The sequence below is a fragment of the Corythoichthys intestinalis genome, chromosome 14 (assembly GCF_030265065.1).
Source record: "Corythoichthys intestinalis isolate RoL2023-P3 chromosome 14, ASM3026506v1, whole genome shotgun sequence".
NCBI lineage: Eukaryota > Metazoa > Chordata > Actinopteri > Syngnathiformes > Syngnathidae > Corythoichthys > Corythoichthys intestinalis.
In genome coordinates this window covers 19,393,019-19,419,995 of record NC_080408.1, presented here as the reverse complement: position 1 = coordinate 19,419,995, position 26,977 = coordinate 19,393,019, and the positions used below count along the sequence as shown (strand labels likewise).

Below are 26,977 nucleotides of genomic sequence, written 5' to 3'. Positions count from 1 at the left end.
GGCTTTTGGGGCAGGGGGGGAACACAGTGGCGCCACCAGAGGGTGGCCAGGGGTGGCGTGGCCACCCCTATAAACAGTGTTGAGAGTAACGCCGTTATAAATAACGCCGTTACGTAACAGCGTTATTTTTTCAGTAACGGGGTAATCTAACTAATTACTTTTTCCGCCGTTACAACGCCGTTACCGTTACTGACGGTTAAAAGCGGTGCGTTACTTACTCTGAATAAATTGAAGAAACTACCAGCCGTGTCAAGTCGACTCTCTGCTCCAAGGCTTGGGGTGCGTTCAGGTTCGAGAATAGCGCACGTACTTCTGACTCCAAGCTGTTTGTCCCTGCTCATTCATTTAGACAATGCCTTTCCAAAGTTTGGTAACATTTCTGTGTTTGCTACACCTGATGCTAGCCTCGTTCCCATCTCCCACTGTCAGCCAGCAATAATTCTGCTTCCATCTTGAGGACGGCAGACGCTTTGAAGGTGACGTGAATTGTCGGGAAACGAGCCTACCTGAATGCAGCCCCTCGAGAGATGCGATGGAAGTGATTGTGATTGGCTGAGGGTTAGAGTCATGTGTCGTGGTAAGCCAATCAGAGCCGGTGATTTCACAAGCAAACCGGAACAGCGCGTGTGGCAAACACACACACGCAAAACAGATGCACAGGGTCGGGATGGCAGAGCAGTCAGAAGAAAAATCGTCCTTTAAGAGGTGGAGATATAGACACTATTTCAAGTTTGTCGAGATTAAAGGAAAGAACCTGCACGTAATGTGTAATTTATGTCCCGGGGCAAAGCTTTTATCGACATCTGTGGTAAGCAATTCAAATCTGCTGAAGCACCTAACAAGTTAACTACCTGTCTGTTCTTCTCTATTCCACTGACTCGAATACTGCTCAGAAAATTTCAAATTCTTTGACATACAACAAGTTCTTTTTAAAGTAACGGAAATAGTTACTTTCCCTGGTAACTAGTTACTTTTACTATAGAGTAATTCAGTTACTAACTCAGTTACGTTTTGGAAGAAGTAGTGAGTAGTGTAACTAATTACTTTTTTAAAGTAACGTGCCCAACACTGCCTATAAATTGGTTGGCCACCCCACTGGCCACCCCACTTGCCAGTATGTCGTTAGATTGTTGTAGCATCAGTTATGCATTTCATCCCAAATGAATGCATTTACAGTGGTACCTCTACATACGATCGCTTCGACACACGAACTTTTCGACATCCGACGTAAAATTTGACTCGCCATTTGTTTCTACATCCGACGACATGCTCGAAATACGACGACAATGGCAGCACCGCAGACGAATGCACGGCGGATTTTCTTGTGTGACAAATCAACACAGGTTTCAGAAAAGGTTGGTACAGGTGGTGAAACAAGGAAAAAGTTGATGCTTACCTTCGAAATGAAGATGCAAATGACAGAAAAATATGAGCGTGGGGTGGGCATCCGTGAAATGGCTCAACAATACATCTCCACGGTCCTCCTCCGACCATCGTTCGCCAGTCTTTATAAATTAAGCTGACAATTCTTATTGTCTCCAAAGAAATCGCCAGCTTCGCCACGTTTTCATCATTTCTTTTACAACTTATTCAACACAAAACGCCTGCTGTCTGCCGCAATTGATGGTGTTCTCAAGAGAACATTCAAAGTGAAAGTGAAACTCAAGCTCACCGGTCTGTCTCTGGCACGTGAGCCCCGCGGTGCGTTCAGGTACACAAAAAAACGTCCGCCTTATTAGAACCCGATTCGTTACACTATTACAGGAATTATTATTATTCTTTTTATTACATTATTCCAATTTTGATTTATAATTTATTTGTTTTGCTACGTGTAATTGCCATTTGTAATAGCACCAGCAGTATTTTTTAAGGATTTAGTGCAGGTTTTTGGGCTGTGGAACGAATTAATGGAATTATAATGTATTCCTATGGGAAAATCCTGCTCGACATACGACCATTTCGACTTACAAACAAGGTCCTGGAACGGATTAACTTCGTATGTAGAGGTACCACTGTATTTTGTTTTGCTAAGGCAAGGCAAGGCAAATTTATTTATATGGCACAATTCAACACAAGGCAATTCAAAGTGCTTTACATCACATGAAGATCATAAAAATCACATTTAAATCAATACAACGTAAAAACCAAGACAATCAAAATCGGAAATAAAATTATACATAAAAATCACATTTAATAACAAATAGAACAAAAATAAATAAAAAAAGACAGTTATGGATATGCAGTGCTAAACAAAAGCGGTTTTAGCCCTGATTTAAAAGAGCTAACAGTTTGAGCATTCTTCAGACGTTCAGGTAACTTGTTCCAGAGGTGAGGAGCATAATAACTAAATGCTGCCTCACCCTGCTTGGTTCTTGTTCTTGGAACATGCAGAAGACCCGTTCCAGACGACCTTAGGGGTCTAGATGTCTCATAGGAATCTAACAAATCAAGCATGTATTCTGGCCCAAGGCCATTAAGTGTTTTGTAGACGAGCAGTAGTATTTTATAGTCTATCCTTTGACTCACTGGAAGCCAGTGTAGCGATTTCGAAACCGGTGTAATGTGGTCCAGCTTCCTTGTATTTGTGAGGACTCTGGCTGCAGCATTCTGTACTAGCTGCAGCTTCCTGACTAATTTTTTCATCAAGACCCGTAAATATATTGTTGCAATAGTCCAATCTGCTGAAAATGAATGCATGCATAAGTTTTTCTATGTCTTGTTGAGTCAGAAGCCCCTTAATTCTGGTTATATTTTTTAGGTGGTAATAAGCAGATTTAGTGACGGACTTTAGATGGCTATCAAATTTTAGGTCTGAGTCAATAATTACGCCAAGGTTTCTGACTTGATTTGTAGCTGTAAGTGACATTGAGCTAAGTTGCCTGCTTATCTTTGACCTTTTTTGGCCCAAAAATGATCACCTCTGTCTTCTCCACATTTAACTGAAGAAAATTCTGGCACATCCATTCATTGATTTGATGAATGCATTTACTCAGGGAGACTAAGGGACTATAATCATGTGGGGACACAGAAATGTACAGTTGTGTGTCATCTGCATAGGCGTGATAGGAGATCACGCCTATGCAGGAGTTAAATGTAGGACTGTCAAATGTATCGCGTTGACGGGCGGTAATTAATTTTTTAAATTAATCACGTGAAAATATTTATCGCAATTAACGCATTCGCGGTACGACTCACTCACGCATTGCCGCAAACAGCCTCCAATGGCGCCGTTTTACTTATATACAGAGATAAGAGGCAGTGTCAAGTGAGTGGAGTAGATACAAGCATTCATTGGGTCCGTGCTTTTAATTGGCAAAAGCTTTGTCATCTCTCCCACAGCAACTATAAATATTGTAGGATGCGACGTGGGGAAGAATGACAGGAGTTGATCTTTTTCTAAACACCCTGTAGTGTACCCAACGCAGAGAAGATATAGCATTTGCAGCCACCACACACAGTCATGGTTGCACCACTTCCCATCATGCATTTGGGCAGAACAGTTAAGTCGTTACAATATCATTTACTGAAAGCTCAACAAATACACTAGATGGCAATATTTAGTCACAATATACAAACTCACATTTATCCTTTAAGAATTACAAGTCTTTCTATCCGTGGATCCCTTTCACAGAAAGAATGTTAATAATGTTAATGCCATCTTGTGGATTTATTGTTATAATAAACAAATACAGTACTTATGTACAGTATGTTGAATGTATATATCCGTCTTGTCTTATCTTTCCATTCCAGCAATAATTTACAGAAAAAATATGGCATATTTTCGAGATGGTTTGAATTGCGATTAATTACGATTAATTAATTTTTAAGCTGTGACTAACTCGATTAAAAATCTTAATCGTTTGACAGCCCTAGTTAAATGTACACCTTATGCCTAATATATACATAACACAATGAAACAGAATTTTTGTGGAACTCAAAATGTTGACTGGACAGTTATGGACTATGCACATTAAATCATTAGTAACATCAAATATTACACAATACACCAAAGTATATCAGTAGCCGTGTCCTTAAGTCTTTCTGATAGTTTTCCCCTGACCTTTTTACTGCAATAATATAATGAAAACCAGAAATTATGGCTATTAGTTTTGGCAACCCCAAGATTTTAAGTGGCCCCATCTGGCCACCCCATGAAAGGCGCCACTGGGGGAACAACATGCTGATGACCCCAAAACGCAGTGTCAGCAATAAGATTAACTTACAAGAATATTCATAATAATAAGTTGACAATGAGCGATTTTTTTTTGTTTTGTTTGTTTGTTTCCCATCATTCTTGAGGGGAATTCTAAATCAGGCTGCTTAGGCAATACTTTTCGCCAAGATCGTCATCCATTGATTATGGTACGCCCACCGGGGTCGTGCCAATGTAGTTACCCCAGTCAAAAATAGTATCCCCAGGGCAGAGCTATATGGAGGTAGATTTGTGTCTTTATTATTCAATCCAAAAAAAGTTGATTCAGTAAAAAAAAAGTTGCTTCAATCAAAATATATGTTTTCAATTAAAAAAAAAAAAGTCGCTTCAATTAAAAACAAAAAGTGAATGCAAAAATAAATTTGGAACTAAAAAAAATGCATATGAAAGCTATTTTTCTTAGATTTTTTTTTTTATTAGAGTCAAAGTTTTTGGGGGAATTTTTTTGATTGAAGCAACTTTTTTGATAGAAGTAATGTTGATTTGTGTTTGGGCCACATTTTGGCTAGGACGTTTTTGTCTTTATTATTCAATCAAAAAATAAGTTGCATTAAAAATATATATACAATATATTTTTTTAAAAAGAAAAATCACTTCAATCAAAAAAAGAAAAATTTTTCAATCATAAAAAACATTTTCGAATGCGAAAAAATATTTGAGATTGAAAAATTTGCATTTGAACACTTAATTTTTCATTGAAAAAGTTTTTCTTTGAAGCAATCCTTTTTGTGTTTGGGCCTATTATGGATAGGAAATTTGTGTCTAAATCATTCAATCCTCAAAAAAGTTGCTTCAATCAAAAAAAAATTTTTTTCAATCAAAGAAAAAAAAATCATTTGAAAAATACAATTGCCCTCCGCTATTTTATTTTTATTTTTTTAATTATATGTCAAGCAAATGACCGTCTAAGGTGCTAGTCACATGATGTGTTCGAAAAATAATTTGGACCTATAATTAAAAAAAAAAAAATTTTTTTTTTGTTCATTTAATTCATTTTTGTTGCAGTTATATTGCTTTACAGCTTTTATACTGTATATATAGGAAAGTCGATTTCATGCAATGACACTTTTCGGCTACCATTGGGGCCTGACCCCCCCCCTTAAAATCCGCTTATGGTGAGGGCCACATAACTTTTCCCTTCTCTGATGAGGGGCTGGGGTCAATTTGTAACAGAAAAAGTGTGACGATTGCAGAAGTGCCTAAATGTAAAAATGTATTGTTTTTCAGAAAGCCACAATCAAATAACCCTTTCTGGATTCTTCACGGAACAAAAGTAAATAAAATAAAAATAATAATACTATCATATAATATAATATAATATAATACAATAGACCGTATTGGCCCAAATAGAAGACAGCCCTGATTATAAGACAACCCCCTCTTTTTCAAGACTCAAGTTTAAAAAAAGAGTTTTTGAACACCAAATTAATTTTTATACAGAAAATAATTACAGTACATCTGAAACATATAATTATAACAATATATTTGAGAGAAAAAGCATTTTATTTTGCCTCATTCAAATCTTAATATCTGAACATTTAAATATGTAAAGTAAAGTGTAATCACATTCGTAAATTGATGGCTTCTGGTTTTTGAAATGTAAATAAACCAATCTATTGTGATAAAACAACAAAATTGCAATAACTGCATTAACCATCAAAGTGAAGTCTAACTGTAACTGCAGTCTTGAAACATATCTGAATAAGGAAAAACATTGCAATAAAATAATGCAAACTGGGTAAACTTAAGAGCAGCTGAGATCTGTCATGACAGAACATCGCTTCAATGATATCTGGCGCCATCTAGCGTCGTGAATGGGTATAATGTCTAGACCGCGAATATAAGACGACCCCCACTTTTTCAGTCTTATTTCAATACAAAAAACACCGTCTTATATTAGGGCCAATACGGTGATATAATAATAAATGATAATAACACTATTAATTAAATAGATAATAACCAAATAACCCTCTCTGGGTTCTTCACAGAAAAAGCCAGGAAATAAAACCACGGTTGGGAAAAAAATTTTTTTCAAAATGCTCTCTGGTATTTTTCAGGGGGCCGGACCAAATGTGGAGGCAGACCCTATCCGGCCTGCGGACCGCAGTTTGGGGACCCCTGCCTTAATGGGACAACAGTGATCCCTCGATTTTCGCAGTTGATGAGTACCTATACACGTAGATTCGGGGATTGGGGTCATAGCCCCCCTCATGTTCGAGAATATCATTACATGTATTTGACTTTCCAATTCTGCATGAGAGCGTATGACACCAAAAAGCATGTTTATTTCATATTTCACGCGATGTTTAATGCTGCTGAATGAAATGGACCATTTGGATGTGTGTGTAAGGGATCCTTATATACATATATTCCATTTTTGAATCCCGCGCCATGACTTTCGGCCACAGTTTCGGGTTTAGGACGAATGCGAATGTGACGTCACCCGGGTCAGGATCTCACAATAGAGCATTGCTTTATAGTATGTAGATGGACTGCGGATTCGTCTGATTTTGTGGATTAATTTGTTTATTTTTCGCATCACGCCAGCCAAACGCCTGCAGAAAATTGTTGCTGCACCAGGGAGAGGCGTGTGAAACTTTTTGGGTTTCAAAAGGTTCCCGTTCACCTTGGCCAAAACAAGACCAACTACTGTCGGACCATTGGATATAGGAGGAAGTGAGTAAATGTCATATTTTGTATAATGTCAAATAATCTGAATCTGCAATAGGTAGAACGCTTGGTGTAAAGAAATCAACTGTGGGAGCAATTATTAGAAAATGGAAAACATATAAGACCATTAATAATCTCCCTCGATCTGGGGCTCAATGCAAGATCTCGCCCCGTGGCGTCAAAATGATAACAAGAACGGTGAGCAAAAATCCCAGAACCACACGGTGGGACCTAGTGAATGACCTACAGAGAATTGGGACCACAGTAACAAAGGCTACTATCAGTAACACAATGCGCCGCCACAGACTCAAATCCTGCACTGCCAGATGTGTCCCCCTGCTGAAGCCAGTACACGTCCAGGCCCGTCTGCGGTTCGCTAGAGAGCATTTGGATGATCCTGAAGAGAACTGGGAGAATTTGTTATGGTCAGACGAAACCAAAATAGAACTTTTTGGTAGAAGCACAGATTCTCGTGTTTGGAGGAGAAAGAATACTCACTTGCATCCGAAGAACACCATACCCACTGTGAAGCACGGGGGTGAAAACATCAGGCTTTGGGGCTGTTTTTCTGCAAAGGGACCAGGACGACTGAGCCGTGTAAAGGAAAGAATGAATGGGGCCATGTATCGAGAGATTTTGAGTGAAAATCTCCTTCCATCAGCAAGGCCATTGAAGATGAGACGTGGCTGGGTCTTTCAGCATGACAATGATCCCAAACACACAGCCAGGGCAACAAAGGAGTGGCTTAGTAAGAAGCATTTCAAGGTCCTGGAGTGGCCTAGCCAGTCTCCAGATCTCAACCCCATAGAAAATCTGTGGAGGGAGTTGAAAGTCCGTGTTGCCCAACGACAGCCCCAAAACATCACTGCTCTAGAGGAGATCTGCATGGAGGAATGGGCCAAAATACCAGCAACAGTGTGTGAAAAGCTTGTGAAGAGTTTCAGAAAACGTTTGGCCTCTGTTATTGCCAACAAAGGGTAAAGTATTGAGATGCACTTTTGGTATTGACCAAATACTTATTTTCCACCATGATTTGCAAATAAATTCTTTAAAAATCAAACAATGTGATTTCCTGTTTTTTCCCCCACATTCTGTCTCTGATGGTTGAGGTTTACCCATGTTGACAATTACAGGCCTCTCTAATATTTTCAAGTGGGAGAACTTGCACAATTAGTGGTTGACTAAATACTTATTTGCCCCATTGTACATCACAAAAGAAAAGTCAATTTTTTAAATTTATTTATTTATTTATTTATTTAAACACAAGACTTTTGTGTCGTTGAGTGGAAATCACGTAAGTTGGGTACGTCGTAACCCGGAGACAACCTGTATTTTGAAAATTAAAGTAATAGTTAAGACTGAAGACTTGCATTCACAGTACTTTACCATGGCGTGCGTAGTCATCATTTCAGAAATGAGGTGAACACATTATTCAGGAGTAAACTGACATTAATGGGTAAATGACAATCCTCTTTGTCATCCCTCTTAGATTCTTTTAAGGCAATCAGGTTAGTATATACCCATTACTTTTTTTTTTTTTTCCTGCTGCAGGCCCCATTTTTAGGCAGACCGGGGTCTGTAATAATCAAATTTAAGCTGTCACTTTAAGTCAGGCTTTTTGCCCCTTTATTTCTTGCCTTTAGGTGAGAATGTGTCAAATGTTTCAAGATCAGCGTTTACTTGATAATAAACGTATCAGAACTTCAATTAAAATATGTATGTTCAGGCTTGTATGTGTACATACTTACACTAACAGCAATGAGTCATATACTGTAATTATAAGTGAACATCCTGTACATTTTGGCTGAGTAGATGGCTTCCTTGTGCATATTCCAGTGGGTTGTGATTTACTCATATGATAACAAGTTAGAAATTTCAAATCCATCTAGTATTCTGTGGCTTTATGCGTGCCAATGATTTATGGGTACCTACATATTTTTATGTGTGTAGCAGAACTACACTGACCTTCAGTATGATGCAAGGACGTCATCCTAGGCTGCAAAAGAGCGACACCTGTCGGTTTTTATGTATAATTCCTTACAGTATAAAAGAAAACTCAATGTTTGCGCAGTATTTCAAAGTTTATTTTCTGTCACAACGCTGTGATAATACAAAATCTGTACAAGTACTTCATATTACATTCAGATAGTTTCATATGTCATTATCAACTTTATTCATAATGTTGGAATCCTCCTGCCAAACAGTATGCGGATAGTTTAAATAGAAGCATGCTTAAACAGGTGTATGTACATGGGTCCGCTTGATTTTGGCTTATATAAAAAATAAAAATCTCTATGTACAAAACTTGCATATAATACAGTTCATGTCAAACAATTAAAATCTCAAAGTGATTGAATTGGCTTTTGTTTTAACATTAAACAAAGATGCGCAAAGCTGCGCAAACGTTAGGATGTGCCCACAAATATATATATATTTTTTACACTTCTCATTGTCAAGGGATCATAAATTATAATGGGATACAATAAAATTTTGCAGGCATACGTATGTGCAGTCTCTTATTCAGTCATTATTGTTGTTACAGTGTGTCGGGCTGGGCGTGTACACAGGAATAGATACGTCACTGCAGACCTCCTGAACCCTAACAGGCCTAGTGGGTGTGATCATGACATAGTCATACTCCCTGTCCAGCACTTTTTCATAAACACTCTGTAGCCCCACAGTTTTGGGAATGTGGGCATGGTAGTAGTTGTCCCTGCGATTGGGGTCCCGAGGCAAGGAAGATGTCTTGGAGTGACTGCCGAAGGAGGAGACAGTTGGGGCAGGTGAGGGGGCAACATTGGCTCTCACTGCAGAAGGGCTCCAACAGCGATCCGAATGACCCAGAACCTTACACTCACTAGTGCAAGCCCACAATGCTAAAGTTAAAATAAAAGAAAAAGGGTTAGAAGCTGATATAAAATGTTATTTGGCAAAAAGTCAGACAACAGTGTTGTAAAAGATAACAAATAAATATGAACAACCAAGTAGGATTACGTTGATGGGGGATGACATGATCTATTGTACTAATGTGGCGTTTAATGGGTGTGTGTCATATTGATGTTTGCTTGAATCCATCCACACATCCATTAACTACCCAAGAAAAAATTACAAAAAAATCTCCCTTTTTACTCCCCTCCTTACCATTTTGACCACCCATTGGGGGAACGGGAGCACCATCTTTCTTCAAGCCCGTGTCTCCGCTCACATCGCTGTCACTGTCATTGAAGTCACTGTCCCCCTTGCCACTGTCTTTCCCACTGAAGGCAGGGTCCCTGGCAGAGATGGTGGTATAAGAGTTCCCCTTCCAGATGGTGATTGGCCTCACAGCCTCCTTTCCGTTCCCATAGCCAGGCAAAGTGGAATATCCCTGTAAATTAGATAGAAAGATGAGTTCAATTCTGCATAAACCGTTTTCCATTCAATGGTCTGGTTGCCAGTCAATCTCGTGGCAGGTATAGAAAATCAATCTTTTATGGTAAAGCAATTAAGAGTCTTCAATAACCTATGAAGTATTTCCAAAGCATAATTGTGAAAGCTCTGACACGTATGACCGTCTCACCTCATGTTTATTCCCCCTTGGTTTGCTGTTTGTGTCTGAGTCGTAAACACACGGGACCTCGCTGCCGTCCTCCGAGGCCGAACACATGTCGCTTCCTCCGACTTGTGCCTGGCTACTGAACGAGTGTCCCTCGAAGCCTGCTGCCGCCGCAGCTGTGTGCATGGGGAGAAGCGGGTTACCAGCCACGTGGTTCTTGCCCCGCTCCAGCGTGTCTTTCTCCCCGTAAGAATCGCTGTCCTCAACGTTCTTGTCCCCTCTGTGGCGGTTGCAGGTGGTGGCGATGAGGATGATGGCGAGCAGCAGGAGAGTGCAGCTCCCCGCCAAGACGACGATGATGACCACGGACAGGTCCCACTGTGCGGGCACAACGCCCCCGCCGCCTGCCTGGTACACGGTGCGGTCGCTCGGCGGGGAGCCGGCAATGATGAGAAAGTGAAGCGTGCCGGTGGAGGTGAGCGCGGGCCTGCCATTGTCGCTCACCGTCACTGTGACACTCAGGGTGTCATCCACATCATGGCTGAGCACCTGATTCAGGTAGATATCTCCTGTGGCTTTGTTGATGGAGAACACCGAGGGTTCACCGGTGGCCAGCCCGAAAGAAAGCTCTGAGTTGATGCCCTCATCTGCATCCCGGGCCTCCACCTGAGTGATGATGTAGCCGCTCGGCGCATCTCGGGGTAGCAGGACTTCAGCCGAGCCATTGTTGAGCACCGGGTGGGTGATGGCCGGTGCGTTGTCATTCTGGTCCACGACCCTCAGGAAAACATTTGCCGTTCCTGTCAGGGGCGGGGAGCCACTATCGCGGGCCGTGATCCTGAGCTCCAGTTGCTTCATCACCTCATAATTGAAGCTACGTAAAGCATAAAGTGACCCACTGGCAGGATCCAGTGACACAAAAGTGGAAATTGGCGAGCCCATGAAGTAGGTGTCTGCTAGTTTGTAGGTGACCTTTCCGTTTGGCCCCATGTCAAGGTCCCGCGCCACCACTGTGGTGATGTACGCACCGGGCGCGTTGTTCTCCACAACGGAAACATCATAGACAGGCTTACTGAACACCGGGGCATTGTCGTTTTCATCCGTGAGACGGATGGTGTACTGGGTAATGGTTCTGAAAGGAGGAGAACCCAGGTCTTCAGCTACGACCGTGAGGTTATATTCAGGGATTTTTTCCCGGTCTAACGGGCTGGTGCTTACAATCATAAAGCTATCCTCGTAGGCTTGCTGCAGTCTGAAGTGATCGTGTCCATAGAGGGTGCAGTGAACTTGCCCGTTGGCTCCAGAATCTCTGTCCGAGGTACTGACCAAAGCCACAAAACTCTCCCTGGCTGCAGACTCGGTGATGTAGGCTATCCCAGCGGTGATGGAAGTCATGGGCGTAATGGAGATCTCAGGTGCGTTGTCATTCACGTCTTGCACCTGAACAACAATTTTGCAAATGGCCGGACTAGGGTTTGGACCTAAGTCGGTAGCCTGGACGTCGAACTCGTACGTGTTCTTACTTTCGAAGTCGATAGGGCTTTCCAGGGTGAGCCTCCCGCTTTTTCTGTCTACTTTGAAGAGTTGGCGGATCTCCAAGGGCACCTGGTTCCCGAAGCCGTACACCACTTCACCGTTCAGCCCTTCGTCCGGGTCCTCTGCGTTCAGGTCCAGCAACAGGGAACCCACTGGAGCATCTTCTGGCAAGTCCACCGCAAAGCTGTTCCGGTCAAAAATTGGGCTATTGTCATTATAATCTTTCACCTTGATGTTGACTCGTGTGGTTCCGGAGCGGGACGGGTTCCCACCATCCATCGCAATCAGCTCCAGCGCATAAGAAGCCTGAGTCTCCCGGTCCAACTCTTTCATGAGCACCAGCTCTGCATATTTAACCCCGTCAGCCCTGCTCAGTACATCGATTGAAAAGTGGCTGTTAACTGAGATCTGATAGCTTTGGATGTAGTTCACTCCAACGTCCTCATCCGCTGCAAAGTCCAGAGGGATGCGCGTCCCCACGGCAGTGTTCTCTGAGATGTCCATACTTGACTCCTTGCGAGGGAAAACTGGAGAGTTGTCGTTGATGTCCTTGACCTCCACCTCAACATGGATGAGCTTGAACTGCTCCTTTGAGAAACTTACCACGTCAAAAGAAATGAGGCATTGCTGAGTGTGCTTGCAGATGCGCTCCCTGTCTATCCTTTCCCCGATGCTCAGCTGCCCGTCGCTTTCTCGCAGACGGATGAAAGAGGAGTTGAACTGTTTCATCATCCTGAAACTGGACCGGGAGACCCCCGAGGAATACGCTGAAGTAGAGGAGATGTCCTTGGCCAAGTTACCAATCACCGTGCCTGGGGCGTCTTCCTCGAAGGTCTGATATTTTACTGTCTTTGCCTTTGTGACAGCTGCCAGGCTGGTTAAAGAAACCAACAATAACAGCAACCTTTTTTCTCTCATTTCTGCACCCAACACGAGTTTTAACATTCTATCACAGTCCAATTTAGTATTGAAAATTAAAAAAAATAAAGAAAAAAGTCCAGTAAACACCTTCAAACTTAAAACTGGAGTAATAATTGTTCCATATGTCTGTCCGTCTGTGCGTACAGAATGCGCTCCTCTCCCTGGCTTACTTTTTCACTCTCTCCCACTGTAAGGTGTGCTGCTTTCAGTGCAAAGAGAGCTGCAGTCTCTGCAAAAGGGTTTATATGGACAGGCATGCAAATGAGCCTCGGTGTAGCCAATCCGGGCAACGGTAGGGGAGGGGGAGTTAGGGAAGGAAAACAGTGGGGTGGAGGGATAACTTCAGTAAGACCTCTAAACCCTATATATAGATTCCTAGACTGTCGAAAATCTTGGCATCCAATATATAGGCTATATTCATGAAGTGATTTAGTATGTGCTGTAGTTTCTGTCGCTTGTTTATGTTCCCCAGGCTGTTAAATGAGTCTGGGGTGCAGAGAGGTGCAGTGTCCCTGAGCTAGAGGACAAAACATTTGAATAGGTAGGATGCCATCCATCCATAGATTTATGTTTCTACATTGTTTCATTCCATGCACGTGTCTCAAACTGAGCAGTGGCACCCTTCTGAAGTGGAATGATAGCAGGGCATCTTTCAACGCTTAATCCAGAATACATTTCGGATTTATGCTTTTAATTGCCAAAAACAGATAGCCAAAGGAATGTGGTGTAACGGGTCTTACTCAGGGGTGAAAGTGGCTAGAATTTCTTGCCGGAACTCCCCGACGTGAAGGTCGCCAGAAATTTTATTCTATTTATTTATTTTTTTCATTTTTTGGGAGGGGGTCAAACCTCTTAAACTACCAAAATGCAAAGAAAACTTTTTTAGCACCGTTATTTCTATAACACTATAAAAACTGATTTTCATTCAAAATTTTATTTTTTCAATGATTTGCAAAATAAAAGTTAACTAAAACAGCCATAACCCCAAACTCCAAATTTTGATTTTCCCTCATTTCCTCTCATACTAAATGCCAAATCTCAATTTTAACTACCTTAATTTTCACACTATAAGGCGCACCTGACTATAAGCCACCACCCACCAAATGTGACAAGAAAATGTCATTTGTTCATGGATAAGCCGCACTAGACTATAAGCCGCAGCTGTCCTCACTGTATTATGGGATATTTACACCAAAAGATATTAGCCGATAGCACTTCATTAGACAGCGGTATCATATGACGGTCAGAAGACCAAATAAACCACCTTGAAGCTTTTAACTAATTGGCTGCAAAGCTTCATTGCTTCAAGAAGCTTCATTTGGCCTTCACTGATTCCTTGGGGGAGACAGTGAACCTTTCATGCCACATGCTGTCAACACTGTTGTCGTCCATCATGCCTCCTAACATGCATTGCAGCGCAACAGATGTAAATAACAATCAAATTTCATGTTCTTTGCGAATTATTTATTCAGTTACTGTTCTTGTTTGTTTAAATAATTGCCAGTTGCGGTATTTGGTAACACTATTTGACAGTGGTGCCATAAGACTGTCGTTAGACAATTAGACATAATTATGACATGACACTGTCATGAGCATTAACGAATGCATATAACAGTTATCATTCAGTTTTATTCGGGAAATGATCTCCCTTTTGAATGGATGTAAAAGATCCGAGCTGGACATAAATGGAGTTGGTAACATAATTTGCTGGATGACACTTAATGACATCTGTCATAAGCATTCTGTAATGCCCATGATAGCGTCATGTCATAATCATGATGGTCTTATGACAGTCTTATGACGCCGCTGTCAAATAAAGTGTTACCAAATACCATAACAAGCAATTATTGAAACAACTGGAACAGTAAATAAATAAATAATTAAATAAAAGAACATGAATTTTGATTGTTACTTACATCTGTAGTGCTGCAATGCATGCTAGGAGGCATGGGTTGCCTTTTAACACAAATAAATCAACAAATAAGCCGCACTGGACTATAAGCCGCAGGATTCAAAATGTACGAAAAAAGTAGCGGCTTATAGTCCGGAAATTACAGTACTTAAGAACATAGGATATATATTAAAATTGAAGTTAATGTAAACATTTGCTTTTTTTTTTTTATTTTTTATTTTTTATTTATTTTTTTTTTTTTATTTATTTTTTTTAAATAATAAAGATATAAGTAACATACATTTAGAAAAATAAGTACAAATTACTTATATTATGCAGAGTTAAATGGAATATATTTTGAAGAACATTGACTTTTTTTAAATCATAAGGAAATGAATAAGTAGCCCAACATAAATGAACAAATATAAGTCCAAAGTGCACATTGACAGTTAAGATGTTCTGAACCTCCCCATCAGAGAACATAAAACTAAATATGATAAATAAGCCTCCTCAACTCTTTCATTGCTCTTAAAGATTTGATCCATTTTATCAACAAGCTTTTTTTTTGGGCTGTTCCAGAAAACATGCACATTTAAACCAATCAGAGCTAACCATCTCTGCTGATCACATGTCAGTATGTCAGTCAATTGAACGGATAAATGAGTCCAGGCGTTTTGCTTTGCTGCGTGCATTCGCACATTGACGTGACTCATCATCGTCAGACTCAGATAACTGCAGCAGCTGGGGAAACCTCCATGCCGTCCGTGGAAAAAAATCAATAATAAATATTGGTGGAAACGGATTACGCTACACAAGCACTTTATTATGCTTGTTGTTAACAATTCTGTATGTAAATCTGATGTTGGTAGATTGTTTTCTTCTTGGAGATGAAATGCATGTACGGCAGCTGAGCATTTTTTTTTTTTTCTTTTACATAGCGTTTTGACACTTGCAGTCATATTTTCAGAATCAAAGCACCTTGTACCGGAACAGCATTCTGGCCCTGAATCTTATACCGGAAACGCATTCGGGCCCTGAGTCTTATACCGGAACTGCGTTCTGGCCCTGAATCTTATACTGGAACTGTGTTCCTGACCGTTCTGGCCCACTTTCACCCCTGGTCTTACTATTATTATGATTTCATTGCTCGTTTTATTCCTATTAATAAATTCCATAAATTTCTTCCACAGTCTATTATTCATAACCCAACCCCCACCCTAGTGTGTTGTAATCCAGTAATTGTTTGCCTATCAGCCCCGATCTTAAGCGAGCAAAAAAAAAAAAGGACACACTTAACTGTTGATCGTATTCTAATTTGAGATCAGCTCACGAGATGTCTTGTGCACAAGAGGGGATTTATAAAATTAAAGCCGCTCTAAAATGCAACTCTACTTGGCCTCGCCCGCAGGAACACGTTGCGAGAGCAGGTGAAAACACGCACACATGCACGCACACGGCTACAGTCTTTCACAAATGTGTTACAAATGGGATTTGGCCGTAAACGCAAGGGAGGTTTATCGGGTTTTAAATGGTGAGATTATATCAAAGACATATGAAGCCCTCGTTAGTAGTCGGGGTATAATGGCATGGCAGGGGCTCCCTTTTCAGCCGTCCACGTCGTCATTGTGGCCCCTGAGCCGGTCTGTGGGGACCCTAACCCCCGCTGCCTCCACCCAGACCTCAACCTAACTGCTGCATAATGAGGCAAAGCCACATGCATCCTTTGTCCCCCATCTCTCCATCCCCACAGCCTCTGCCACCACTCCTTTTATTACAGCAAGATGGGAGATGAATTGCTCTGAACGTGAGGCTCCCGCCTATTAAAATATATTTTGAGAGCGACTGGGGCCCCGTCACGGCTCTTTAGGAGATTTTCTCATTCTCTTCGTCCATCCTCCTCCTCCTCCTCAGCCTCCTCCCATCCCACATGCACACAAGCCTCTTTATACAGAAGCAACACTTGCCCTGCAGTAGAAGCTAATATCACTTGGCATGTTCTATAAAGAACCCATCTGCCACACAAAGTCAAATAGGAGACACCTGAATAGACATAAACATGCATCTGGCACAGTATTCAACCTGTAACACTTTTGCACTGCATGTGTTTTTTCTTCCCAGACGTCCAATTTTGCAATTGATCTTTTTTTTTTTTTTTTTTTTTTTTAAAGAAACCAATTGAAAACAAAATATGTACAGCTTTTAATTGTGTTGAAATCATAGGTGTAACAGACATTCAAGTAACAAAGATTGCACCACAGATGTGTTTTTTTACAGAAATTGGAGGTGGGGGTATCTGTTCCACTCTTGTTGTGATTATAATTTTCTAAATTGCCAATCTGGTGTAACACTAACTATATTTTTCCCTTTACCTTTGTGTTAAACTTGATACAAATCAAATTCAAAGGCAGATAGTTTTATTGTCCGATTACACCATGCTACAGGAAAAAACAGAAAAATTGTTCCTGGCTTGTAATCATTTTACTTGTGTTGCTTGGGTCCAAACTAAATGAAAAAGTGCCACGAAAAAGATTATATTTTCCTTATGCTCGAATTAGAGGCTATATTCAAAATGTCTGATTTTAGGTCCTAGTTACACAGAAAATATTTGTTAAATGTCACTCCTTCGTATTTCAGGTCAACCTAATTCTATAAAATAAGGAGGAAAATGCACACATACACACTTATATACTATATACTATACATATACATATATACATACATATATATATATCAGGGGTCGCGTTAACCGAATATTTTCCGTCGTTGACCGATTTTTTAAAACGGTGACGGAAAAAACTAAAGTCCATCTGTCATTTTGAAAGGTTGCAATTCACACCCCAGACCACAGGGTGGCGAGTGAGCATATTAATTAGCTATTGTCTCTCTTGATGCATGATGTCGTTGGCCTTACTCTGAAGAATGTCAAGGCAACTGAGTGTCCAAAGTTTCTTCAAAAAGCCCCAAAATGACGATGGTGTTGATAAAAGAGGTGAAAAAACAGGGACTGCACAAGCGGGCACGCAATTCAAGTCCATGCGCACCAGGAGGAAGGTGTAAGGCTCCGTTCAGGCCACAGCAGGTGAACTGTTAATTTCATTGTTCCTTAATGTAGCCTACCTACTGGGGCCACAGTCAGCTGTTTTTGTCAGTACGGAGAAAAAGTTACATATTCATCTGCTTGATGTGTGATGGCACGGTGTGGATTCTCTGTTAAGCTTGTTCGGACAGAATATTAATTTAAAATGAATGAAAACTAAATACTATTGAATATGTTGAAGCGGTATGCAATGTTAAGAGTCTTGTTAGCTCGAATTGCTGTGTCCAGCCGCTGTAGCTCTGCTGCTCTCTGTGAACTCTCTATTCAAGCCAGAACGCACGCGGCTCTTAAGTGTCTCTGTCACGTGACTGTGTCGTAGCCAGTAACGCGCTCGGCCAAATGGACACACAAGTACGGAAGGTGAATTATGCCAAACAAAGGGTCACCACAATGTCATTATCATCATTTTAAAAATTTAAGTGACGGGTAAAAATAGATTATGACCGGATTTTTATGACCCTGTCAATCAAAATGACAGACAACGAAAAAGTCTAGCGCAACCTCTGATATATATATATGTACATATATATATATATAGTTGTGGTCAAAAGTTTACATACACTTGTGAAGAACATAATGTCATGGCTCTCTTGAGTTTCCAGTTATTTCTACAACTCTGATTTTTCTCCGATAGAGTGATTGGAACAGATACTTCTTTGTCACAAAAAACATACATGAAGTTTGGCTCTTTTATGACTTTATTATGGGTTAACAGAAAAAGTGATCAAATCTGCTGGGTCAAAAATATACATACAGCAACACGAATTAGCAATTTCTTGTGAGTGATTATTGACTTGAACAATCATTGACTTGAACAAGTCAGGAAAGTCACTTGGCGCCATTTCAAAGCAGCTGCAGGTCCCAAGAGCAATAGTGCAAACAATTGTTTGTAAGTATAAAGTGCATGGCACTGTTTTGTCACTGCCACGATCAGGAAGAAAACGCAAGCTATCACCTGCTGCTGAGAGAAAATTGGTCAGGAGGGTGAAGATTCAACCGAGAATCACCAAAAAGCAGATCTGCCAAGAATTAGAAGCTGTTGGAACACAGGTGTCATTGTCCACAGTCAAGCGTGTTTCGCATCTCCATGAACTGAGAGGCTGCCGTGCAAGAAGGAAGCCCTTGCTCCAAAAGCGGCACCTTAAGGCTCGACTGAAGTTTGCTGCTGATCACATGGACAAAGATAAGACCTTCTGGAGGAAAGTTCTGTGGTCAGACGAAACAAAAATCGAGCTGTTTGGCCACAATGCCCAGCAATATGTTTGGAGGAGAAAAGGTGAGGCCTTTAACCCCAAGTACACCATGCCTACCGTCAAGCACGGTGGTGGTAGTATTATGCTGTGGGGCTGTTTCGCTGCCAATGGAACTGGTGCTTTACATAGAGTAAATGGGATAATGAAGAAGCAGGATTACCTTCAAATTCTTCAAGATAACCTAACGTCATCAGCCCGAAGATTGGGGCTTGGGCGCAGTTGGGTGTTCCAACAGGACAATAACCCCAAACACACATCAAAAGTGGTAATGGAATGGCTAAATCAGGCTAGAATTAAGGTTTTCGAATGGCCTTCCCAAAGTCCTGACTTAAACTTGTGGACAATGCTGAAGAAACAAGTCCATGTCAGAAAGCCATCAAATTCAACTGAACTGCACCAATTCTGTCAAGAGGAGTGGTCAAAGATTCAACCAGAAGCTTGCCAGAAGCTTGTGGATGGCTACCAAAAGCGCCTAATTGAAGTGAAAATGGCCAAGGGACATGTTACCAAATATTAGCGCTGCTGTATGTATATTTTTGACCCAGCAGATTTGCTCACTTTTTTCTGTTCACCCATAATAAAGTCATAAAAGAACCAAACTTCATGAATGTTTTTTGTGACAAAGAAGTATCTGTTCCAATCACTCTATCAGAGAAAAATCAGAGTTGTAGAAATAACTGGAAACTCAAGAGAGCCATGACATTATGTTCTTCACAAGTGTATGTAAACTTTTGACCACAAATATATATTAGGGCTGTCAAAATTATCGTGTTAACAGGCGGTACTTAATTTTTTAAATTAATCACGTTAAAATATTTGACGCAATTAACGCACATGCCCTGCTCAAAAAGATTGAAATGACAGCAAAGTGTCATGTCCACTTGTTACTTGTGTTTTTTGGCGCTTGGGTGCGACTGATTTTATGGGTTTAAGCACCATGAGCATTGTGTAATTATTGACATCAACAATGGTGAGCTAATAGTTTATTTTTTGATTGAAAATTTTTACAAATTTTATCCAAACGAAAACATTAAGAGGGTTTTTAATAATACATTTCTATAACTTGTACTAACATTTATCTTTTAAGAACTACAAGTCTTTTTATCCATGGATCGCTTTAACAGAATGTTAATGTTAATGCCATCTTGATGATTTATTGTTATAATAATCAAATACAGTACTTATGTACAGTATGTTGAATAAGAGTGTGACAATATCTCGATACAGCGATATATCGCGATATTTTGCAACCCGATGGGTTATCGATATGCTCCCGCCAAGAATCGATACTTTTATTTAACATATTGGCCATACAATGGAGTATGGATGCTGTAAACTGCTCAATGTTTGTTGAGCAATTCCTTGGCGGTCCACTAGGGGCGCTCGGGAGTGGCGGTGAGTGTAAAGTGCGCACAAGTTGTCTAGAGAAGAAGAGAGGAAGCTCCAAGTGGGTTGAAAAAATAAAAAAGCTCCGTGAGAACGGTGGAGGAAAAAATGAGAAAAATATTGCTACAAATCACACATGGGGACACACTTTAGATTTTACACCAACAAGAAAGGAAGTAAGGTGAACAAGGACTTTGCTGTATGCAAGAATTGTCTAAGAAAAATAAGTTTCACTGGGAGCTTGTGACGTAGTGGACACCGGAGGTTGTGAGCTTCGCTTTCATCACTTGAGGTAAGAAAGTTTTGCAATGTAATTGACTTTTTAATTTACATGTATTATTTTGATGACATTTGGTGTTGAATGATATCAAATAAACCAGGACCCTAAACTGGATGAAAATGAATATCGAACAAGCCCACATGAATTTACCGATTTATTTGATATTATTTGAGAAACAAACTACACAAACTGTTACTACTGTCATTTTGATACATTAAGCTATAAAATGGTTTGAATAGGTAAGATATATAAAGTGATGTGCATGATAATTAATGTAGCCTACATATTAAAAATAGGTAATTATTGAATTTTTAATTTCTATACATTCAATTCATATTTTTTTTAATTCAATACTTCCAACACAAAAAAAATCAGGATTTCAACTCAAACGCTATAAAGTAGCTAATATTTTTTGTTTTATTTTGTTTTTAAGGTGAGGACTGTGACTGAGCAAGTCTGACATCTTAAATGCTGAAGCAGATAGCGGAAGTGCTCAAACCAAGCAACAAAGGTCATATACGAAGAAAAGACCCACCAATTTTATCATTGCCCCACTCCAAGCTCAACGGCTGACACCTACGGCACTTTTTATTTATTAATTTTTTTAAAGATTTAAAACTTTAAAGAAATTAAGGGTGCCATTCATCAGGATCTCTCCAAGCGATATCAGTGGTCGTGGTTGGTTTCCTCTATATGTGCAGGGGCACAATTTGCAGTAGATTTATATTTTACAGCAATGTTGCACAGAAAAGGTGTCACTGTTTAATAAATGACTTAAACAGTATTTTTTCTATTTTTAAATATCTTTTTTTTTTTTTTTTTTTTCAACAGTTGTATCGTAGAATGTCATGTATCCAATTTCTGACCAATATATCGATAATCGCTGTATCGTGATATAATCGTTATCGTGAGCCTTGTATCGCGAATCGTATCGTATCGTGAGGTGCCCTGCGGTTCCCACTCCTAATGTTGAATGTATATATCCGTCTTGTGTCTTATCTTTCCATTTCAACAATAATTTACAGAAAAATATGGCATATTGTATAGATGGTTTGAATTGCGATTAATTACGATTAATTAATTTCTAAGCTGTGATTAACTCGATTAAAAATTGTAATCGTTTGACAGCCCTTATATATATACACACCGTAATTTTCGGACTATAAGGCGCACCTAACTATAATCGCCACCCACCAAATTTAACACGAAAACGTCATTTGTTCATTGAAAAGCCGTAGCAGTCCTCACTGTATTATGGGCTATTTACACCAAAAGTTATCAACCGATAACACTTAATTTGACAGCGGCATCATAAGACTCATACGACCAAATGAACCACCATGAAGCTTTGAACCAATTGGCTGCAAAGCTTCATTGCTTCAAGAACCTTTATTTGGCCATCAATGCTCTCTTGGGGGAGACAGTCAACCTCTGCTGCCAGCTGCTGTCAACACTAACTGCTGTCGCCCAACATGCCTCCTAGCATGCATTGCAGCACTACAGATGTAAATAACTATCAAAATGAATGTTTTGTGCTAGTTATTTCTTCAGTTATTGTTCCAGTTTTTTCATTATTGCTAGTTATGGTTTTTAGTAACACTTTATTTGACAGTGGCCCCATACGACTGTCATCAGACCATCATAATTATGACATGACACTGCCACGAGCATTAAAGAATGCTTATGACAGATGTCATTTTTGGTCATCCGGCAAATTATCTCAATTTTGAATGGATGAAAAACATCCGAGTTGGATATGAATGCAGTTATTGACATAATTTGCCGGATGACACCTAATGACACTGTCATAAGCATTCACTTATGCCCATGATAGTGTCATGTCATAATTATAATGGTCTTATGGCAGTGTTATGACATTGCTGTCAAATAAAGTGTTGCCTATTGACCCAAATAAATAAACAAATAAGCCGCACTGGACTATAAGCCACAGGATTCGATAGGAGGGAGAAAGTAACGTCTTAATAGTCCGAAAATTATGGTAAGCTTTAAAAAGTACAACAGTAAAGAAAAGTGGAAAATAGAACTTCAAAGTCATGAGCACTTTTTTGGGAAACAAAAGTGTTTTTGTAAGTAAATGCCACGAAACAAACACTTAGAACTTGGGAACAAAATTTGTGTTACATGATGTTATATGAAATCTCACACATAAGTCTTTAATTGGAATATGTTCTAATGCCAGAATGGGATAGAATAGCAAAATCTTACTCAAGTAAGAGTAGCGTTACTTCAAAATAATATTACACAAGTAAAAGTAGTCATTCAAAAAATTGATTAAAGTAAAAAAAGGATTTGGTGAAAAGAATAATCAAATAATAAGTAACTTCTTATAATGTCTGATTTTCTTTTAAACAATAGTATATTTTACTTTTCAGCACAATGTCATGTGCTATAACCAATTACATGACCAAATTACCCCCCCCCCCCCCCCAAAAAAAATCATCAAGCTACGACTAGAAAAATCAACAGGAATGAAACATCACCTGTCCAAAGAGAATGAGTGCCCTCTAGTGGAGAAAAAAAGCGTCCCTAAAATTAAAATGATCAAGTCTCCGGTTTTCCGTGGACTGTCGGTGCCAAATAAACTTTTGAGTCATGTTTACGGCAACGCACTATGTGAAATAGTTCATTTTTTCTGACGCTTTACAGATTGAACAGGTGATCAAATGACTTCCGACAGCAAGAATATGACTACTCTTAAGTCTGAGTGGTATAATGGAGTCATTTTATCATTGTTGCGACATCCCATTGGTGAAACTGGTAGAGCCACTGTGGGCATCTCTGGCAATAATGAAGTAAAATCTAAAATGAAGACTAAAGAGGAAAAATGTAACACCTTTAGAGTAGCCCAAGTAGTGGAAGAGCAGCGTTTCTTCTCCATAAATCTGCTCAAGTAAAAGTAAAATGTATGACGTGTTAAAACTACTCTTAAAAGTAAATTTTCCTCAAAATTTTACTCAAGTAATTGTTTTGTAGTAAATGTAATGCATTGCTACCCACCTCTGTCTAATGCCACATTACTTTGTAAACAAACACAGGACAGCTCAGCTTCTGACTATAGCGGAACATAGACTTCATAATGATATTGACGGGACACATTGCAGGGACACTATGCCACGCCTTCAAGTAGGGGGCCGTCCCACAATCCGCTTCAGTTATTCGCAGTCGGTCGCAGTTATTCAACAAATGCAGCGATCCAATGCCGGATTTAGGTTTAAAAAGTACGAAAGTTGTGCTGCATACAAACAGGAGGGATTGTCTCAGGAGTGATTTGCTTGAGAATTCAAGGTAATTATTATATTTTTCGTATCATGCATGCATCTTGAAACGTTGTAAAAAAAAAAAATGAATGGGAGAAATTCACTGCTACGGCATTGGTGTCAAAATTCGCAATATTTACGTAAAATAAATGCTAACTAGAATCGAGACTGTTTTACGTCCATGTGTATAAAGAATTCAGGGATTTAATCATTTATTCACAAGAATTTTCATTGTAAAAAGCTCTTTGTGGTGATAAGGCGGCGCTACAGTGGCTTAAAGACTAGCAGCACATTCGACATATTTACGGAAAATGAATGCTAACCGCCAGGTTCTTTGTTCTTTCAACAAAGAATCGAGACTGTTTTACGTCCATATGTATAAAGAATTCATGGATTTAAGACTTTATTCACAAGAATTTTCAACGTAAAAAGCTCTTTGTGGTGATAAAGCGGCGCCACAGTGGCTTAAAGACTAGCAGCACATTTGACATATTTACGAATAATAAATACTAACTACCCGGTTCTTTGTTCTTTTAACAAAGAATCGAGAATGTTTTACATCCATATCTATAAAGAATTCAGGGATTTAATAATTTATTCACAAGAATTTTCATTGCATTTAAAAAGCTCTTTGTGGTGATAAGGCGGCGCTACAGTGGCTTAAAGACTAGCAGCAAATTCGGCATATATATGCAAAATAAATGCTAACCGCCCGGTTCTTTGTTCTTTTAACAAAAAATCAAGAATGTTTTTCGTCCATATGATTCAAGAATTCAGGGATTTAATCATTTCTTCACAAGAATTTTCAACGTAAAAAGCTCTTTGTGGTGATAAGGCGGCGCCCCAGTGGCTTAAAGACTAGTAGTACAATTAACATACGTAAAATAAATGCTAGCGGCATGTTTTTTGCTTTTAATCAAGAATCAAGACTGTTTTACGTCGATATCTATAAAGAATTCAGGGATTTAATCATTTATTCACGAGAATTTTCATTGTAAAAAGCTCTTTGTGGTGATAAGGTGGCGCTACAATGAGACTAGCAGCACATTCGGCATATTTACACAAAATAAATGCTAACCGCCCGGTTCTTTGTTCTTTTAACAAAGAATCAAGACTGTTTTGCGTCCATACGTATAAAGAATTCAGGGATTTAATCATTTATTCACAAGAATTTTCAACGTAAAAAGCTCTTTGTGGTGATAAGGCGGCGCCCCAGTGGCTTACAGACGAGTAGCACATTCAACATATTTACGTAAAATAAATTCTAACTGCCTGTTTTTTTGCTTTTAATCAAGAATCGAGACTGTTTTACGTCCATGTGTATAAAGAATTCAGGGATTTAATCATTTATTCACAAGAAATTTCATTGTAAAAAGCTTTTTATGGTGATAAGGCGGCGCTACAGTGGCTTAAAGACTAGCAGCACATTCGACATATTTACGGAAAATAAATGCTAACCGCCCGGTTCTTTGTTCTTTTAACAAAGAATCGAGACTGTTTTGCGTCCATACGTATAAAGAATTCATGGATTTAATCATTTATTCACAAGAATTTTCAACGTAAAAAGCTCTTTGTGGTGATAAAGCAGCGCCCCAGTGGCTTACAGACGAGTAGCACATTCAACATATTTACGTAAAATAAATGCTAACTGCCTGGTTTTTTTTTTGCTTTTAATCAAGAATCGAGACTGTTTTACGTCCATACCTATAAATAATTCAGGAATTTAACCCTTTAATGCCTGCAACATAAAGCAATTGTCAGAGAATCACAAAATTTGAAAAATAAGGTCTTAATGAAACCTTTTTTTTTTTCAAATCTGTAAGAAAGAAAGAAAAATAATATGTGTAATAAACACTCTAATATTTATAACCTTTGCTAAATCCAGTTTTTTTTCTTCTCATGGAACCTGCAGATGAATGAGTTGACTTGATCCTTTTTTTTTTTTTTTTTTTTTTTTTTTTTTTTTTTTTTTTGAGGAAAGATATTTCAAAATTCTGAATCAGTCTCAAAATCATGAAATTGTAATTGTATCAAATGTGATACATTTGGCAAGAAGGGGTTGAGCATTTATTCACAAGAATTTTCAACGTAAAAAGCTCTTTGTTTGTGTTTCCATTCGGTCAGCTTTGACGGAGAAAGGCCCCCTATTAATCGGCCCCGTGTCAATATCATTATGAAGTCTATGAGCGGAAATTTTGGCTACTAATTTCTTATGCCACCTCTGCTGAATTTAGATAGCCATGTTGATTTTCTAACTGTAGGATTTGACCAAATTCAAGACTGTATTTGCTTGAGCTATCTGGTGTACAATGCCTTCGCAAAAGCTTGACTCATGCACATTGGGTACTGTAGACCAAGTGTAAGATGACAAAAAAAAAATGCAGGATCCACATTGATGTTTCTTTTTAGCATTGTATACTCATTAGTTTTTCAACAGCATGTCCTCTCTGTTCGTCTCCCATCATGCAGCTTTGTATTTCACATGCTTCCTCGCACTTCTTTTTGTATGCACGGTGGCGCACATGGAAGCCCGCGCATTCCAACTCTCACACTCAGCAGAGAGCCAAGGAGCAATCAGATGCAAATTAGCACCATGTTGCATCGGGGATTATACACTGTGCATGTGCGAGTGCATGTGCAGCATGCACAACAAAAGTAAGGAGGGAAAAAAGCAGAGCTGTCATTTGAAGGACACCCAGTTTGGAAAGAACCCCAGTCACGTGATTGTCGTGTCGCTCTGGCCCGTCTGCACGCGAGTTACACAATAGCAGAATTAGAAAGCGTCTTCCAATCCCTTCCATTCTTCACGGGACGTATTAGCATTTTCCTTAACATAAATAAATACATCTTTTGAGAATCCCCCCTCTCTTCTCATCTCTCTCTTTTCTCCACCATTGTGTTCCCATTTGCTCGAGTG

At 39.5% G+C, this 26,977-nt stretch overlaps 2 protein-coding genes across 2 annotated transcripts in view; both read right to left on the bottom strand.

The window, feature by feature from the left end:
• LOC130929727 (leukocyte cell-derived chemotaxin 1-like) overlaps positions 1 to 2,005 on the bottom strand; it is a 39,530-nt gene extending 37,525 nt beyond the window's left edge. Inside the window, exon 1 of the mRNA XM_057857150.1 lies at positions 1,397 to 2,005. Within this exon, the coding sequence (XP_057713133.1) occupies positions 1,397 to 1,494 (98 nt within the window). The 5' untranslated portion in view covers positions 1,495 to 2,005. The remainder of the gene's footprint in view (positions 1 to 1,396) is intronic.
• Positions 2,006 to 8,945: 6,940 nt separating this feature from the next.
• On the bottom strand, positions 8,946 to 13,078 carry LOC130929726 (protocadherin-8-like). Its single transcript, XM_057857148.1, has 3 exons — positions 10,443 to 13,078; positions 10,025 to 10,250; positions 8,946 to 9,759 (listed from the first exon to the last, which is right to left on the bottom strand). Exons 1-3 carry the CDS (start codon positions 12,897 to 12,899, stop codon positions 9,404 to 9,406), a joined length of 3,039 nt encoding a protein of 1,012 aa, XP_057713131.1. The 5' UTR covers positions 12,900 to 13,078; the 3' UTR covers positions 8,946 to 9,403.
• Between the last annotated feature and the right edge of the window lie 13,899 nt (positions 13,079 to 26,977).